The sequence below is a fragment of the Pundamilia nyererei genome, unplaced genomic scaffold, assembly GCF_000239375.1.
Source record: "Pundamilia nyererei isolate P.nyererei 1_Seehausen unplaced genomic scaffold, PunNye1.0 scaffold00071, whole genome shotgun sequence".
In the NCBI taxonomy this organism is placed as follows: Eukaryota; Metazoa; Chordata; class Actinopteri; order Cichliformes; family Cichlidae; genus Pundamilia; species Pundamilia nyererei.
Window position 1 is genome coordinate 526,783 of NW_005187472.1, and position 19,219 is coordinate 546,001.

A 19,219-nucleotide genomic window follows, 5' to 3' on the forward strand; every position below is an offset into this window, starting at 1 on the left:
CATTACAGTCACCAGGCAACCGCAGAAAAAAAATTAAGGTGTTATATTACATTATACGTTATAGTACCTGTTTTAGTGCAGTAATCTTTGTGAAGGTCAGTGTTTATATTTCAGAGAAACATTAGATTAACCAGTTTGTTTGTTTTTTAATTATTGTATGGCGGTCCTGGTTCAAGCTGGTTAAAACTGTTGATTTGATCCCACTTGTATTTCCCAGAAAAGACAAAACACGTGTAAAGAAATAACCATTTCTCAGTAACTATGTCAGGAGGCGTTCTGATCACCCTGTTCTCTGATTAGTGGTTGTAAACTTTCGTAAAAGTTTGTTTAACAAACCTTGACAGTTGTAAAGATAACGGTTTTGTTTTTACACAGTGTTACTTTAGTTTATCGTGCCTTTCCTACAAATTGTGAAACACTCACTGTTTTCATGTGTCTGTTCTGGCTTCTTCTTGTCTCTAATCACTGAACCTGCGGCCTGCTCTGATAACGTCCTATCTTTATGTTTTTGTTGCAGACATACGGTGGGAGACACTAAGGTCCCCTTCTGCATGCAGTCTTGTGTGAAGCCTCTGAAGTATGCCGTCGCCGTGCACGACCACAGCACGGAGTACGTGCACAGTTTCATCGGGAAGGAGCCCAGCGGCCTCCGCTTCAACAAGCTCTTCCTGAATGAAGATGGTGAGTCGTCTTGGACTTTTTATTAAACCTTGTCCTCCAAGTAAAGCGATGAAGAGCTAGTGCAGGGTACAGGAAGTTGGTGGAAGACTTAAGTGGTAGATATGATGCGAGGGTCAGATGTTCTTAAATCACAATGAGTCAGAAATCCAGCGAAGCAGCCCCCTTGCCTGGCCACATGTCTTGGCACTCTACCTTTTTGTAGGGTTAAAAACATGCACAGGGGGTCAACATAGGACGTGCGCTTGCATCTCACTGCGATGCTTGATGGGGGAGGCTATCACGGCCTGCCATCGCTGCTCAGCTAGCTGTAGCATTGGTTAGAACGAGTGTGAGAGCTGTGAGTAGTCAGATGCATTGTGGGAGAACACGTGGTTGGGTTGTTCAAAAATGGGCATTTTGAGAGGAAATGCCAGAATCCCCAGGCTGAGGCTCACACTGCAGACATGTCATGGTCACTTCCTGTGTTCTCCCGCCTTCTGCCAGGGCAGCCCTGCAAGGGGATAATGTTGTGTAAGCAGATCACATGACCACAAGGAAATTCAGGTGATGTAAGCGTTCAAGCTCTTTCAGAGATCTGAGGGAGGAAAGTGCTGGATTTATTTTTCACTATGTCCCTGTCCACGCCCACGCCTCCACACACTCACACAACACTGTAAACACTGCACTCCTGTACAGTAGTAACAACAATAAGTTTTAAACTTGTCCATACATACAGATGGTTCTCACTGGGCTGTGTGATGTACACAGAGTCCTGACGGTTAGAGTTAGATCATCAGCAGCATGCCACAGATACAGCAGCAAGTTGCAACACACTTTGTCAGCCCGCCAGCACATTCCTGCATTTACAGCTACACAAACATCAACAAGCGGCCAGTTGCCATCAAACAGTCAGGTTGAAAGTTACACTTTAGATACAGTAGGCCGCACTTTTCTTTACACATTACAGCAAAAATCTGCCCTGTGGGTGGTTTTTAGCAGGCCTGGAGTGTTTTTTTCTTAATCTTTGTTAGTCCACTGTATGAACAACAAAAACTTGCTTATAAACACTTAACAGTAGCATTACATATATATATACATATATACACAAAACCTACAGAAGTATAGTTCATTTCTTTCTCAGCTCCTTAGACTACATACATCTGTTTTTTTGCAAGCTACATAGAGACTTGTTCGGTTTTATACTTCAAATCAGATATTGTGACTGTTTCAGCTGCTACAGCCTCCGCTGTGTTTCTCTGTATTATCTTGAGTCAGTGTTTACTGTGTATGCACTTGACCCTCGTGTTCTGATCTGTGTATATGCACAGCTCTCAGGCCGAATGTTTGCACTTTGATCCTTCGTAGCACGCTAACGGAGCTCTCGTTGTTTTGCAGATAAGCCGCACAACCCGATGGTGAATGCTGGCGCTATTGTTTGTACTTCACTCATAAAGGTAAAAGCAGTCACACTTCGTCCTCCTCCTCTGTGTGTTTGTGTTCGTTTACGTCCAGTCTGTGTGTCACTTCCTCTCAAACCTCAGAAAGTTCCTTGTAATGTGGGCGTCACTGAGCTGCTTTATCAGTGACGTAAAATGAGGGGTAATGCAAGGCTGTGGGCCTGGGGGTTAATTAACCTGCTTTTAATGATTTACCTGCCATTTCCTGACTTATTTAACTGATTCTTGTGAAACTCATGATTTTCTTTCCACTGTGTTCTCGTGTTTACGACTGACTCAGTTCGAGGTATTTGTAAGTTACTGCCCTTAGGCGTGTGTCCTGTTGTGGTGATTAAAAGTCTCGTTAATCCCTCCTGAAGGACACTTAGCTGCTCCAGCTCACACGCTTCAACCACACAGACTAAAAATAACCTGCACGGAGAGCAAGCACAGGTTAAAATGCACACCTTCAGATTTTATCTCAGCCTTAACGTAGATTCAGTAAGTTTTCTGGTGAGAGATCAAACCAGCTGCAGCTCACAGTCTGACCCCCCAAACAAAGGAGATATTAAACCTGGCTTAAATGCCAGCTTTGTCATAGGCTTTTCCTCTGGCAGAGTTACATTTAAAAACACTTAAAAGCCTTTCAAGTAGATGTTTGACCCCCCTTTATTGTGTCATGACTCACTTTAACGATCGATTGCTGCAGCTTTTTCTGGAGGTGACCTATTTTTTTCTGTCCCCAGCACTTAGACTTTATCCTGTATGACTAATGAAGTGATTCATCCCAGCTGCATTGATATATTGCCAAAGCTTCAAGGTGTTACTTTTAGTTTTTGTTGGACTTGAGTGGAAGCAGTCCAGAGAAGGAAGCTCTTCAGAGTGATTTGGATCTTTTTGTACTTAAAGGTAGCTCAGGTCTGTGTGTTTTCAGTGACCACATGTTATTGTAACATTGTTCATTCGATCTTTTTTTTCTATTTGTGCTTCTTGTTCATTTTCACCCTGCAGATGAACCGTTTTTAAAGTGACTACACTTTGCCTCGTGATCTGTTAGCTTCACATTAGAGGGACGTTTATCACGCAGCTTTTGCGTCGCGATTGAAAAACAGCAGCTGAGCAAAGGGGAGTGCAGACTCTTAACACTCCTAATTTAAATCAAAGCAGAGGACAAAATTAGTTTAAACAGAGACAGCAGCAGGCTCATTTACAAAAATGCTTTTAGACTAAACGCTGTCTTCTCTCCGGTCCTTTGGTCCCGAACTGAAATAAGGCAGGACTCCACGTTTACGACAAAAATAGTAATCACGTTTATTTACTGAAATTTAAAAAATGTCTTTTTACAGGGGTATGAATTTTAAATTTAAGTCAAATGAAAACAAATAAACGCAGAGACAAAAGAGGCGGAGAAGGTGAAGTGACACACGGTCATCACATTAGGGAGTTTAGGTGAGTGTTTGGGAGACCTGCATGGTAGACGAGCAGAAAGCAAAGAAGAACCGATGGAAAAACCACAGACTTTTTGAACTTTTGAAACAATAAACTTTGCACTGTATTGTAAAATCGTGATTTTTAATTAGATTTTGATTAATTGCACTGCAACCCAGAGGCAAAGGCAACTGCAGGAAATGTTAATCCCTCTAAACCATTAATAATCTGACCTTTACTTTCTGTAGATGGATGACCAAACATTTGTTCCAACTCGGCTTTATTTAAATTTAATTGCATGACTTTGTGCTTTTAAAGAAAAAGTAGAAAAAGGGAAGAGCTTGGTTTATAACAAAATAAGAGCATCGCAGTAAAAATGAACGAAAAGAAGCTAAAATGAAAACTGAAACATTCGAGAGAGCAGATGCGAGAGTAACAGTCACAAAAATCAGTCATCAGATGGACGAACGCCTGCATGTCATTTTAAATGTTTGAATGATATAAAATAAATCTGCAGAGAATCGACTGCTCTGTGTTTCAGTTCAATGACCCTGGTGTTATTGTTGTGTTTCACTCTCTGCTCTTATCAGCTTTGTTTTTAGCTGCAGGAGGAGGTAGAGCAGGAAACCCTGTGATAAAAGCAACCCGCAGCTTTTAGCATTAAGAGCTGGATCGTTTTTCTCAGGACCAAAACAAACTGTTTGTTTTGCAGGCAGTTTATCATTCATGTGTCAGAGTCACTAAATGCTTCCTACTGAGCTGGAGTCTGGACATGTTTAGGTTAGCCAAAACACTCTTAAACCAGGGAAAAATAGGCTGCACTGATTCTCAATTAAAGTTTAGCAATAAAAGCCTCCACACATTGTATTTTGACACCTCTGTTATGTTTAAACTGTAAAGCACGGACAGAGACACCCATCAGACCCATTAAACTGCTTCAAAAGTTTGAATTTGCACCAAAATCAGGACTAAAAATTTAATTCTCACTACAGTTTATCCTTACTGTCATGTGACATTACAGCTTTACTAACACCATCAACCCAGTCATGCAAAGCTCTCACACGGGATTTCTTTGAGAAGTCAGAAAGTAATCAGGAACACAAGTAAATAACAATAATTTGGCATCTTAATAAAAAAAAATCTTCTTTACTATTTTCTCTTTTTTTCTTCTTCTTTATTTTAAAAGAATAAGTTCAAAAATTTATGGATAACGATAGTAATTATATTTTATCACTAAAATACAGTTTAGATTAAAGAGCTTTCACATACAGGTGGATTAACAATTACAGAAACATAAAGAATCATTTAGATAATTATAATACTGTTAATTAAGGGCAGCTGTGGGTTCCAGCTTACATTGGGTTTAAGCCACAAATTAAAAAAAAAAAAAAAAAGTAAAGTGCTGAATATTATGCATAAAAACTGTTTTAAAAAAAGATGAACTTAAACATTTGGAGTCAGAAGTTACCAGACTTGAACAGGAGCATAAACTGTATGGGTGCAGTGCACAGATAGCTGCTAACTGCTGAATAACATTCAAATAAAATCCTCTAATTTCACTCATCTAAACTGCACCATCCTTCCTGGATGGTCTGTTAGTACAATTAACTGCTCAGCCGCCATTTTTATTTGAATTAAAGAGACTCCAAGAGCACAAACACAGGCTGAGGTGAAGCCTGGGAGACGACTTGCTTATATCAGGCTCCGAACATTATTTCTGCTGTAAAGTTGATTTAACGCTGCAGGGACTGGCTCGCTGCTTGAGTCGGCCTCAAGTGGACGTTAGTGGAACTGCAGATTTTAACGCTTCAACACCGGCTTGGTTGAACTCGCTGCTTCTTGAATCATAAAACTTTTACTGAACATGTCTGGACTCTGGCTCTGCAGGCACGCTCGAGTTAACATTAACCTCACTAAGGTCTGAGCTGATCAGGTTCTGTATTTTTGAACCACCATGTGATACAAAGAGGACTTCCTTAGATGCTCACAGCCATCAGTTCACTCACAGCTTTCTTACTAATTAATGTTGCAGTTTGAAGTCCTCAGGCCTTAAACTCAAACTCAGAACATGTGTCTGTGTCCACATCGGCTCATCAGTGTCTCTTTTTTTTTAAATGTGTTGCTTTTTATTTTTATTTTAACTGTAAAGCCGTTGGTGAGGTTGCACAGTTAGCCTTTAACCTTCGGTGGGGAAACCCGCCGTGAGGAGCTTGCCGTGGCAGTATGCCCCCAAACTGTTGTTACATGCTGCTTGAAGGCTACATGTTGTTGCTGTTTTTGTATGTTGCATATTTTGCAGACTTAGGAACTGTGGGAAATAATGACTGCAGCAGCAGGTCAAATGACGTTGGTAATTTTTTCTTCCTTTTCCATATCTATCTCCTCATTCTCTCCCACTTCCCCTGATCCTCTTCCTCTCCCTTCTCTCTATTTTTTTTATTCTCCTCCAATCAGCTCTGTAGAAACTTCATGTAGTGACTCTTTAACATCTCCATCAGCGCCACAGTTTTAAAACTCTACAAGTAAAGTTAAAACTGGTGCTACAGCACTTTAAATGTGCATGTGTGGCCATGTTTTTTTTGTTTTGTTTTTCCTTTGCTGTGTTTTCTCTGCGGGACATCAGCGAGCTACAAGCTGTGACGAAGGCCAACCCTCCCTCCCTCTTCACCTCAAATATGCACACACACACTCACACACCTGCACAGTGTTAACTTATAATACACACCTGCCTGCATGCACCCACATCTTGCAGACTTACTGTAGAAACATGCACACAGTCAGGGCTGTCATACATATTAAAAACAGGTTTGACTGTTTGGATTGGAATCAGTGAGATGTCATGAACACGTCTGCTAAGTCTCCCTTCAAACTTCCCTCTTTGTAATCTATCCGCAAACTGATCGCATTAATAGTTTGTTGAACTCTTGGCAAAGCTCGTGTGATTTTTACACTTTATTTGTAATCAGATCTGTTCATGCCTGCTAATTATGTAAATCTAGTTGGTCAGAATTATCATTTATCATTTTATAAAATCTTTTGTGATGCCGTACTTTATCCTCTGAGATTTCTCTCTATAAATGAACCGTGCTAACGACTCTTTATTTTGTTTTCTCCGCAGCAAAGTGTAAGCAACGCAGAGAAATTTGACTATGTGAGTATTGGTCAGAGCTCTGACCCACAAGTATTTAAAGTTCATTTATATTTTCTTTGTCAAGGTGTGATTCGTTCATCTAACAGCATCATAGCCTGACGTTAAAATGTGAAATAAATCTTCTTGGACACTTTATTAGGTACACCTTTTCATAGCACAACTCTCTAATCAGCCGGTCTGCTTCGAGCTGATGCATCAATATAGAACAGTAGCTCAAATAACACTTACAGTTACAACCAAAGTATGCAGAAGAGCATCTCCGAGCCTTGAACCAGCTTAACCAGCTCAGCTACTGCAGTGGAAGACCACACCGGGTATAACTTCTGTCAGCTAAGAACAGGAAACTGAGGGTACAGTTCACATAGACTCACCAAAACTGGATATACCAGATTGGAAAAATGTTGCCAGGTCTGACGAGATAAGACTCGATTTCTGCTGTGGCATTCAGACAGTAGGGTCAGCTGTGGGATGTGGTAGAATGGGAGATTCACATCATGTATGTACAGCTGATAAATCTGCAGTAACTGTGTGATGCCATCAAGTCAACATGGACAAAAATCTCTTGTTGAATCTATGACATGATAAATAATGGCAGAGCTGAAGGTGTACCTAATAAAATGACCAGTGGATGTATATAAAAGTGACATTGCTCATTTGTTTCAGACTCCTCATTTTGAAGAGTCAACCTGAGCATTCGCTGCCACTGTGTTGGTTTTTCTTGTAGCCATTATTTGAGAGGCTGGTGAGCACCCTCAGCACCCCTCCTCCTCGTAAATGTTTTTATTGGTGCAGTCGATGCTCTCGTGTAGGGAAGAGTCAGTACTCGTGAAATCAAACAGGTGTCAAACATTGAATTTTCTCTTGAGGTTTAATTATCTGCACCTCTGTGTGTGTTGAATAAGTTTAGAGGGACTCTTGATGTTTTATATGTGCTGTTTAGCTGGCAGCTCTTATCATTTGTAGTGTTTGACCTCCATACATGAACCTCTGGATCATTTTTTCATCTCGACTCACCTCCTGCTTTCCTTCCAGGTCATGAACTTTCTGAAAAAGATGGCGGGAAACGAGTATGTGGGTTTCAGCAACGCCACGTAAGTCCTCCCTCCACATCGCCTCTTTAAAATCACCCAAGTTTACTTAGCCTTGCCCTGCAAACCCCCGAACCGAGCTGACCTAACCACCACCGTAATAACCTTCACAGGCTCATTACAGGAAGCGTAAACTGTGAAAAACACCTTAATTAACTGGGATCAAATTAACAAGCACACAGGCCATGTTTTAAATGGCTTATGTTCACGAGAAGTCAGATATAAGCAGGACTGTCTTATAATACCTGCTCAGAACAACAATAATAATAATTAATAATGTAAAAAAAACCTTTTCTTTATACAAAAAGGCTGAACACTGTTTAAAGAAACATCATTTTGGTCCTCAGTGACCCACATCTGTTGTGTGCTGAGGACTTCCACAGGTGCTGATGAGGTTTTAAAGGTTTGCATGATTTATGACGGCTCGTGTTGCAGTGTCATCACATGATTGCGTGAGCTGTGGTTATGTTGTACACATGAAGGCCGAGGTCTGTGAATACCAGCACAGCACTGAAATAACACACACACGCTACCTTCATCTGTAATGGGAGTGTTCTTCTTTGTGTGACAGATTCCAGTCTGAGCGTGAGTCAGGAGACAGGAACTTCGCCATCGGCTACTACCTGAAAGAAAAAAAGGTTTGTCTTTGTGATTCTCCTCTCTGAAAACCTGGAGAGAATTTAGAGTTTAAACGAATCGGGCCTCACGTTTCTGCTTATTTTGCCACTGAAGCTTGAAAGTTTACAGCCAGCAGCTCAGCATGTAATGCTTCTCGCCCCTTAAATACGTTCATGCATAAATGAGAAAAATCTGCATATTTTTGATTCAGCTGATTGTAACCCTCCTGATTTGCCTTTCGGTAGGAGTCAGCTAAGACCCCTGAGACTTTTTTTAAACTTATGAATGAAAAACTGCAGCGTCAGTTTAGAACAGAAAAAACCTGGTAGTGTTGTTCTTATCTAGGACACAGCAGCCTGGTTTTTGCCGGGATCACAGATCAGTAACATAAACACATAAATACAATCAAACAAGGTGAGCCATGTTCTGGCCGAGCTCCTCGTTTGATTAGCGCGAGTGCTGCAAGTTCAGCTGGACTTTCCCAGAAATAAACTCATCTACAGATGCAAGACAGCAAGAAAGACGTCAGTCAGTCACCGTGTGTCCAAGTCCATGTGTTTCTGAGGAAAGAACAAGATGAAAAGAGTTTTGGGGGTTTTTTTCCTGTGGAGAAAACAACAGTTATTCTTTGAAACAGTAAACCTTTGATCAGGTGGTCTGGTGTAAAACGAGTCTTTAATGGGGCTGACGGCACTCGTAAGCTGTGACTGCTCAGCTCAACAAACATAAACCAGAAGAACTGGATCAAAGATAATGGAGAGATGATGGATGCATATTAGAGAAAGTGGAGACTGTGAAACACATATTTAAAGGGTTTCAGCCCTTTGGCTCTTGTACCTGATGCTTTCAAGTCTCTTCAGCATGAGAGCGTGGTTATTAAATGTTTTTTTCTCCTCTCTGCAGTGTTTCCCAGAGGGGACAGACATGACCTCTGTACTGGACTTGTACTTTCAAGTGAGTGTAACTTTAGCTTCTTCCAGTATTTATACATTTTTAATGAGAGGATATCATTAGGTTGTTTTCCTGCTTCATTGCTGAGCTGTTTCCTGCTATTGATTTTTATCCTCAAGAGTAAAGCTTTCTGACCAGTTGTTTCCACCGCTTCTTTCAGCTTCTTTCTGTGTGATACATACATAGCTTCCTGACCACGAACAGATGGTTTTACCTCTATATGCTGTTCCAGTATCTCCCAAACCAATCAGATGGATTTATTTCCATCATTTCCACCCTTTACTTTCACTTTTCTGTCACCTCGCTTTGTAAATCAAGCTGCAGTAACAGAGTTATTGTCTCTGCCTCTCCAGCTCTGCTCCATTGAGGTGACATGTGAGAGTGCCAGTGTCATGGCGGCCACCCTGGCCAACGGGGGTATCTGCCCAATCACGGGCGAGCGCGTGCTGAGCCCAGAGGCGGTGAGGAACACGCTGAGTCTGATGCACTCCTGTGGCATGTACGACTTCTCAGGGCAGTTTGCTTTCCATGTGAGTGAAACACAACACAGGTTACTGCTGTTTTGATTTATTAACTGTTTGTATTTTCAGGATTTTTAATTAGACTTGAACGATGATTGTTAAAACTGCAGGAATATGCAATTTATTAAACAGCAGTGTCTAAAAACAGTTCACAGAGTCCTTCAACAGGCAGACAGCAGCACTACAGGTGCCATACAGGATGATTTAAAAAATATAACAGTGAATGAAAACCTTAAATAAAGCACTGCAGATATTAAACAAAATAAGAGATGATGTCACATGTCTTAAAATGTAAAAAAAAAAATGAAAAGGAATAGGAAGGAGACGAGGCTTCATCAGGTGCACTGATCATCTAAACTGAGAGCAAACAGGGAAAAAAGTTTGAGTGTTTGTCCTTAAAAATGGACATAAGTGTTCTGGAGACATATTCAAGAGCTAACGTTCTTTTTTGAAGCATGTGTTGTTGTTTTCGGACAGTTTTGTCTGTAAACATTTCTGGCACAACCAACAATTCAAAATGTAACGTGGAGCTTCCTCTGGTGATAATCCAGCTCTGCATAAGCATGGCATTCAAAATCCATCCCAGTTAAAACTGTTAAACATAATGAGATGTCTTTTGTTACTTTTAAAAAGCAAAATACAGTGTTTACTGTATTAACAACCCTCAACCGAAGGGCCCATGTGATTGGATATCAGATTTTAAAGTCGTGATAATGTTAGATTATCTGTGTTAGGTAGTTTTAACCATATGAATTCTCACATTAAACCACAGCTAGAGTATCTCAGAGGAAATGATCAATAAACGAGGCACAACGACTTTCATCCTGAGTCGGTGGGAGATGGATTTCTGGACTCTGAAACTGAACAGAAAAACGAAGGCGCTGTTGCTTTGGATCTGACACAAAAAATCTAAATAACTCTTAGGGATTTCTGAGAATATTCAGTGTATCGTGAGATTTACCATCGCTGTGTTGATGTACTTTGTCACCGTCGTGCTGCTTCTGCACACACAGCCAGCCTTTCTGTAACTGCTTTGTTTCCCTGCTGCAGGTCGGCCTGCCTGCCAAGTCTGGAGTATCAGGAGGGATCCTGCTGGTTGTGCCCAACGTGATGGGCATCGTGTGCTGGTCGCCTCCGCTCGACAAGCTGGGCAACTCGGTCAGAGGGATCCAGTTCTGCACGGTACGTGATGCCCGGAGAATAAACACTCCGCCTCGAGACAATATTGCACCTCCTTGTTTATTAACTTAAATATTTTACAGCAGCAGAAGGATCAGAATTGCTTTTTAGGAGCTGAAAGTGGCCTTTCATTGCAGGCATGCTCTTTCCCATTAGTGTGGTTCATATCCGAACGAGCACCCCGGCTACTTTGCATTGAAGTCTGAGCAGCAGTCATTTTAGATCAGACCCAAAACATTAGACGAGTCTGAACCGCTCAGCGTCACATTAACACACACAAGATGTAAGACTTCACTTTTAATTTTAATTGAATTTTGTTTACGTTCTTTTCATTCATCCATCATTTCTTTTGTTTACCTAGTCCAGGGTTGTGGCAGGGCTGGAGTTTCCCACCTCTCACTGGGTGGCAAGACACCATTTTAGCTTTTCTCAGCTGCTTTGTTAGTTTTAGTCTTTCTGTCTTTGTATTTCAGGACCTGGTGGAGCTTTTCAACTTCCACAACTACGACAATCTGAGGCACTTCGCCAAGAAGCACGACCCTCGCAGAGAAGGAGGCGACCAGCGGGTAAGGACAAACGCCGCCTCGTCAGGCTCATGTGACACCACACCTCTCCATCAGCTTCCTGTAGTCTCAGCTGTTTGCACTGACCTCCATAACTGCACGCACAGTAGCCCCTAAACTGTCCCTGTTCCTCCTTCGGGTGGAAGAGCTGCATAAAGTGAGTGGAGTATATTCGTTTACTGCAAATATTTAACATACAAGGAGCCAAATCTTCAGTTAAAAGACACCTGGAGCCAAACTCAGTCTGATCGTTCAGAACATGCCTGGTAGATGATGCAGTGTTTCCCTCACATTTTACATTCAGAGTGCTCAGAACCTTTTTCTGAGGAAACTAAAGTATTTCTTCAGACCGTAGCGTGCACTTCCACAATGGCGAGCACTGGTGAAGCTTTTTTCCGTTACTCTGCTGACGTAGCTGCGGCTTTTTCCATCATGTGACTTTATAAAAACTGGGGTCCAGGGTGCATCCGGGCTTTCGCCATCTCTACTTTCTGTTTCAGCAAGTAAACACAAATGGGTTGAAATGATCAAAAATAAGTGTTCTCCTTTTCTGATTATCACCGTGTTTTTTTTAAAAGCTCTAGCTCGCTTCATTAGTACGACTAAAAAACTGAAGAATAAAATGCTTAAAAAAAGAAACAAGCAGCGAGCATGTCGGATGATGTGAACCAGGTGTAATAACGGCAGGATTTCGTCAACTCTAAAAATCTGAAAGAAAACTGTTTTGCTCAGGTGGATGGTCACTTAGTGTCCTAAGTGTGTAGTCCTGAGTCACCTGAGCTACAAATGTAAAAGTGGAAAAAGAGGATTTTGTGGACAGATTTGTTTGCTGAGTTACTGACTTACTGCATAATCTGCTGCTGGACTTTAATCACAATCTATTGATTAGATAGAATCTAATCTATTGTATAAAAATACTACTTTTAAAGTTTCTATAATGCTATATGTCAAATTTACTTTATTTATTATGCCAGCTCTTTTACTTTGATTCCTTCTGCTAATGCAGGCTCAGAGCTTTATAGCTACTCTGTGTCAGAGTCAGTGTAAATATGCTAACTTATTGTTACATTTTGTTGGTAATAACAACAAAAATGTAAACAATTTTAGTTTTATAGCTCTATAAACAAAGATGTCTGACCCCTGGTAGGGATATAAGTTGTCAATATGAGCAAGCAAGTGTGTTGTGTTATTACATTATGCAGTATTGTCGGTATATAGTGCTCCATTAACACTAGAATGTGTGGGAAACACTGTGAAAACTGATGGCACTGTTTTGGCTCCATTTTACTTCCAAGTGTTGCAGCGATCCACCCAGCACATAAACGCAGGCAGAAACGGAGGTTTGAGACTAATTTATTATCCGTGTCAATAACAGCAGCAGACCTTCGGACCTATGGATTACGAGAGCCTCCAGCAGGAGCTGGCTCTGAAAGCCCCTCTTTGGAAAAAGGTGTCCCCCACTGAGTCGAACGAGGACAGCTCCACCACTGTAGTCTATAGGATGGACAAAGTCATCGAGTGAAACTTTAAAACAAACAAACAAACAAAAACAGACGCCCCCACCTCGCCTGATCTCCCAACAACGCGACGGCATCGTCTCCTCACCCTCATATTTATGTATAAATTATGTAGAGGATTATTTATTGCTGGTGAAGCGGTTACTGGGAAACTTGTTTTTGATTTTGTCTGTGCTGGAAAAATGGGATCAGCTTATTATTATTATTATTATTATTATTATTATTATTATTATTATTATTATGAACTCCAAATGACCTCCATTTGCTTCGTTGCCTTAGCGACGTGACAAGGATCTGATGTGTAACGTACACACTTCGCTCTCGTTTTATCTCAACACACTTTTATCTTTATTTTCTTCTTCATCACGTCAGAGTTTTCTTTTTAACAATGTCGGCTAATGCTGCGTTCACTCTACGACCCAAAACAACAGCTGCTTGAGAGTAAACACTGACTTTAAATTTAGGGGTGTGTTACGAGTGATTAAAAGAATATTTTGGCCGTGATTGATAAGTTTTATTTTCCTGGTTATTTTTTTTTTATTTTCTTCCCACTTTTGTGACATTTGGCTCCTCGATTTAAAATATAGATGAAGAACATTAACGAATGTCATTCACAAGTGTTGCGTTATTTTGCAGATCTTTGTGTTTTCTGTTAAAATAATACTTGATTTGTGCCTGCTTCCGTTTCTTTGACATTAACTCGACTATGAAACAGACAGAAGTCGTGAGGACTTTCAGCTCGAGTTGAGTTTGTTTGTGTTTGATGATGCGGTTGATACTAACAGAGGGCCGTTTTCTCGCAGTCAGGTGACAAAAGCATTGGGCTGTTTCTTAGGTTTGACTTGTTTGCCTGCAGCTTCCTGACATGCTTCTGAATTCTGAGGAAGGAAAGGCGAGTAAAGTCAGTCGTGTAGGTTCAGTTAAAGTCTCTCGTGGCTTCATACAACCATTAACTCCCTTGCACAGCTCACAAAAGTATGCAAACACGATGCCTCCATGTAGAAATAAATCTGCTAAATGTGAATGCAGCATTTATTTACTACAAAGGTGACGATTCATGTCCCTCACCTGAAATTGCGTCGGAAGTTCTGCGAGCAGATGGAGCTGACACTTCCAGAAAAAAATCAGACGTACCAACCGTGGATGAACTTAATCTGAGGCTTTTATCTGCTCTAGTCCAGTTACAGGATAAAGTCATCAAATAAAACCCTTTTTCTCAGCCACAGTTCATTTCAGTAATGACCAAAGCGATTATCGAGTCAAACACGAGCCTGCTGGGTGTGCGAGTGAGCTGTTAACCAAAAAAATACAGCATGGCTAGCTTCACACGTGGAGTTGTTTCCATAAGCAGCAGGTCAGTGAGAGAAAGCTGAAGGAGAACGGATCACATGTTGGATGTGCCGTCACATGCCATTATTTATGTTTGCATTGAGTCACCGCTGTTGTGCCATGATGCTTTTACTGTGTGAGACTGCAGGAATTTATGAAAGTCAAAGGAAACAGTCCGACTAAAAGCCGTCTGTGCACAGCAGTTTCTGCAGAACTCCACCTGCAGATCAGGCTATAAGACTCTAACTCACTACACTCCTGCCCGATTCTCATTAATAGACACAAAATAAGTTTCTGTGCGCTACAGTTTCATGAGGGGCCGGCACTTGTGCAGAAATGTGGCTAAAATCCTGAAACACTGCAGCCCCATCAGCTCACCTGTGCCCGTAACACATCCATGGCTTTTACATGAATCATGTAGCGAGCAACTATTCCCTCCATCTGACTTTCCGTTTTGTGTTTTACTCTATTACATCAAAGTACCAGAATTACTAGTATTAGTACAATTACTGTTGACCAGAAATACGCTGAGCTCAGCTCGAAAGGTTCCTGCTGAAGTTTTGGTTCTGAACTAACATCCACCTTTCTGATAACCTCTCCGCCTGGCTGTCCAAGTACATTAATGCCCCCAGCAACCTGTCAGGAGCAGGATGAAACTTGATTTTTGTGTTTGTGTGGCTTAAACAGCAGTAAGCCACCTGCCACAAACTTGAAGAAATCATGTTAATTAAAACCAGATCAGGTTTTGGTGGGTCTCTTCAGTAAATCCTGACTGCAGGATGGTTAGTGAGTCTGGCCCTTTCAGTTTTAGAAGCTTTAGTCTGCTGAGGAGCTGCTCTTCTCTTTATATATCACTGAAAACTTTGTTTAAAATAAAAAAAATTCATAAATCTGTAGAAAAGAGGTGTTAACCGGTGAGTTGATATTCCAGCTCGAGGAACAACGTTCAGTGTTGTTTGGGAAGTTTTCAGTCTTAGTCTCATCAGTTTAGGCAACATTTCTTATTTCGGGATGTTCGTAGCAGCAGGCATGTGTAGCTTTCAGCTGTGCATCTGCACACGAGTGATCTTCAGCTGCAGACCAAAGAGTGTGTTTGAATTTTTACTTCAGACGTTCCAGGTTTATCTCACAACCTCCTCGGTAAATATAAGTACTTGCACATAAATGTCACGCCAGCGGATGCCTTAGATTTCTCTGCACCGTGAAGCAGGAGGAGGTGTGTGTTTATTAATCACTGTTGAAACTGTACATGTGTTTGTAGGTTTGAGCTAAGAGCGATGCTGCTGGAGCCGTTACCACCATGTTACTACTGTCATGGCATGTTTTTGTTTTTTTCCTTTTTCGTTAAACTTCTGCTGGTCATGTGGGTGTTACAGGTGAAACGTATTCAAAAGCCTCAGTCATCATCAGTGTTGCTGGATTATTAATATCTGAGGATTATTATCACATAAAAAAGTTATTTTCTCGTGTAGTGATCAAATGTATGAACGCTTAAATGAACTCCCCCGCATGTGTTGTTGGTTGTGAAGTTCGCTGTTCGACTGATTTTGCTGATTTTAGCTGAATTGTTAGTTATGAAAAATTGACACTGCGTTTAAAATGCAAATTATTATAAAGAGATTTTTAAAAAATATATAATTGCCAAACAATTAGAGAAAATTATGATGTAGCTGCACTTTATTTTTATTTTTTTAGTAAAACTATTGAATGTACAAACTCTTGAGTCACTGGAAAACCGATCTAATGAGGAGGCGATGTGTATGCCGGTTTAGGCTACACAGATCCTGGGTGCTGAGCATACGGAGATAAAAATACTGTGTAGCTTGAACCCAGTTTAACATACAAAGCTCATTTTATTCCCATTTAAATCAACCATATGTGCAGAGTTTTTCCAGAGTGCGTGACTTTTACGAGCAACCAACCACAGAGACGAGTGAAGAAGAACACAATCGCTTGTTTTACTTCCCTCACATGTGAGCGAGGCCTTTACCATAACAGCAGTTCCTTTTTTTGTTTTTATGGACGTTTCATTAATCAGTTGACTTAAAAACTACACTTTTAAGACTAACGTAATTAATTGTTTTAGGACTTGATTAAACGCTGCGCAGCTCGTCGGTTTGACAGGAATAGTTTATTTTCCTGATTCGCTCGGTCTTAGCTCGGCATTTCCTTCTTTTGGCCGTGAGCGAAATGAGTCGCTCTCCTCTTCTTTAAAATATTGACTTTTACATCTTTGATGCTCCGTTCATTGGCACAAAAATCTGAATTTGAGAGCCAGAGATAAAAACTAAAGGGACCAGCATTGGGGGGAGACTAAACCGATCCAGCCAATCAGGACTAATTATCCTAATCGCATCTGTCCTTCTTTGTTTTGGAAGAATAACACATAAACCTTGTGTTTGTGTTATTCAGTGTTGGGTAACGCGTTACACCTGAAAAACACACTTGGTAATTAAATTACTTTTCCACTGAAAAAGTAGAGTAACTGATTACTGTTCATTTTTAGGTATTTTAATTACAGTTACTTACAATGTACTTGCGTTACATTGTAAAATAATTAAACTCGCTGAATATCATTATTTAATTTCAATAATTTATCTTCTAAAGGTAAAAATAAACTCTGCTGCTTTAACGTCGCTGTAGTGCAGCTGCGCGTCATTTCGCACCAGTTTTCTGCATAGTCGTATTCTAAAGCAGAAGATGTCGGACTCGGCTGAAGCGAGTGGCTGTTTTATGAAATGGACCTATTCCCGTCTCTTCACTTTTCTGAAACAAGCAGACAAGAATATTACAGTAATATGCAAAAACTATCGGCTGCTGTTAATAGCACGAGTAATCTACTGAAGCGCCTGACAGGAGAGCACAGACTAACACTTCTGAGTGATCCTTGTTCATCATCCATGGATAACACCGCGGCAACTCCTGCTAAGCAGGCAAAACCTGATTTTACTTCAGCAGCACAGAAAGCGTCTGAAGGTGAGCTTAAAAAAATAACTGCAGGCTACATTGTGGAAGAGATGCTACCGCTGCGTACTGTAGTCTCCGTCTTTAAAAGAAGACTGTATTTAGTTAAATTACTTATTGAGTAATTAAGTTACTTTTCAGACACAGTAATTAGATAAGTATTTTAAATACAATATTGATTAAGTAATTAATTACTTTTTTAAAGTAACTTACCCAACACTGGTGTTATTCTTCAAAAAAAAAAACCCTGATTATTCCAATCAGAATCGTGACAGCGGGGCTTTTGAATGCAGCGTCAGTGGAAATCATCAGATCTGTATTATGAGTCTGTGTAAAGCTTTGTTCAGTTTGCACCATGAAAGTAGATAAAATCAAGAACGGCTCGATCCAAACCCGAGTGTTAGAAAATCAAAGATGATTAAATTCTAATGGTGCAAATTTAACAAAAGGACTCATCTTTGCACAGACCTTCATGTCATGTATGAGTTTGTTTTCTGTTGTCTGCATGATTTTTTTTTTGTCAATTTCCATGAATTTTCATCCTTGTTTGAATCCTTTTCACTGTCTCTCTTTTATTAATTTGTGTCTTGAACATGTGTGTTATCCCTTTGTAAATTAATAAAAGATTTAAAAGTGATCACTACCATCAAAGTTTGGTGACCTCGGAACTGTGAGGTTAGATTTTTATACAAAGACAAGCAGAAGATAAAATGAGCTGCTTCCTGACCTGAAAATGTGAAACCAAACAGTTCCCAGCTCACAGCTGTCAGACTTTTATATGTTTCTGTTTGTGAAGTCTCCATGAGCTGCCTCTTTGTTCTGGACGTGCAGACGTGACAGTAAAAATGGTGTTGATATTATTTTTGCTGCCTTGTTGTTTCTTGTATGAAATGAAATAAAGCATCTGTTTTAAATCGTCTCTCCATCTGAGCTCGTAGCGGTTCTTTAACAGAAAACACCCTTAACTTGAAGATTCATGAAGTCGTGCCTCTTTCTAAGGTTTATGAATCAGGACATAACTAGAATAATGTGGTGAATTCTTAGGTTATGTAAATATAACCTTAGACGAACAGCGACACATGACAAGATCAATAAAATACTCGCCTGTCTGTGTCTTTATTTATTTAAGAAAAACTGAACCAAAATGCAGAAACAATGGGGGGGGGGAGAACCCTCACTGCTTCCACTGAAATTATCAGCCAGGTGCTGCTAGTTAATGCACTTCATTAACTGCTCATCAGGTGTGAGTGGAGCGTTCAGGTGTGTTAACATAATCTCTCTCTTTCCCTCAGAGGAAAGATGGAAGTGATCAGAGAAGCACCTGTTGCTGACAATCAATCTGGAAAGGATTGTAAGACCAAACGTTTTTAAATCCATTGTAATACAGCGTGAAAAATTATTCATAATTAGTAAACATTCAAGACAGCTGGTTCAGGCTGGCCCAAAAAAGATCTAACAAGCATGGATTATTTGGAAGAGCTGCCAGGAGCGTCGTCTCCCTAATGAGAACGTGGCAGCACAGCTTAGGTTCATAAAGCTGCATCTAAACAAACCAAAAGACTTCTGAATCCCAAGTGGAAATATTTTGTCGACCAAACAGCATGTCAGCACAGGCACCTCATCCAACAGTCAACCATCAGTACTCCAGTTTTACTGCATTCTGACACGCAAACGCATTTATGGCTCGTCTGCAGGTGTTTTTGTTCACACGGGTTTTAAGGTGCCTGGTTTACCGTCACTGGCGTCACGAGTTTTTCAATTCAATTCAATTTTATTTATATAGCGCCAAACCACAACGAAAGTCGCCTCAAGGC

The 19,219-nt window shown here is 40.6% G+C and overlaps 1 protein-coding gene across 2 annotated transcripts in view; it reads left to right on the forward strand.

Moving 5' to 3' along the window:
* LOC102197968 (glutaminase kidney isoform, mitochondrial-like) overlaps positions 1–19,219 on the forward strand; it is a 36,581-nt gene that overhangs the window by 12,276 nt on the left and 5,086 nt on the right. The window contains exons 6-15 of one of the 2 annotated variants that reach the window (XM_005736819.1): positions 518–681; positions 2,056–2,114; positions 6,643–6,675; positions 7,708–7,766; positions 8,335–8,401; positions 9,285–9,335; positions 9,686–9,862; positions 10,904–11,035; positions 11,506–11,598; positions 12,971–16,935. In XM_005736819.1, coding sequence (XP_005736876.1) covers positions 518–681; positions 2,056–2,114; positions 6,643–6,675; positions 7,708–7,766; positions 8,335–8,401; positions 9,285–9,335; positions 9,686–9,862; positions 10,904–11,035; positions 11,506–11,598; positions 12,971–13,117 — 982 coding nt within the window. In that variant the 3' untranslated portion in view covers positions 13,118–16,935. Of the gene's footprint in view, positions 1–517; positions 682–2,055; positions 2,115–6,642; positions 6,676–7,707; positions 7,767–8,334; positions 8,402–9,284; positions 9,336–9,685; positions 9,863–10,903; positions 11,036–11,505; positions 11,599–12,970; positions 16,936–19,219 lie in introns of those variants that run through there. The other variant, XM_005736818.1, reaches the window with a different exon arrangement.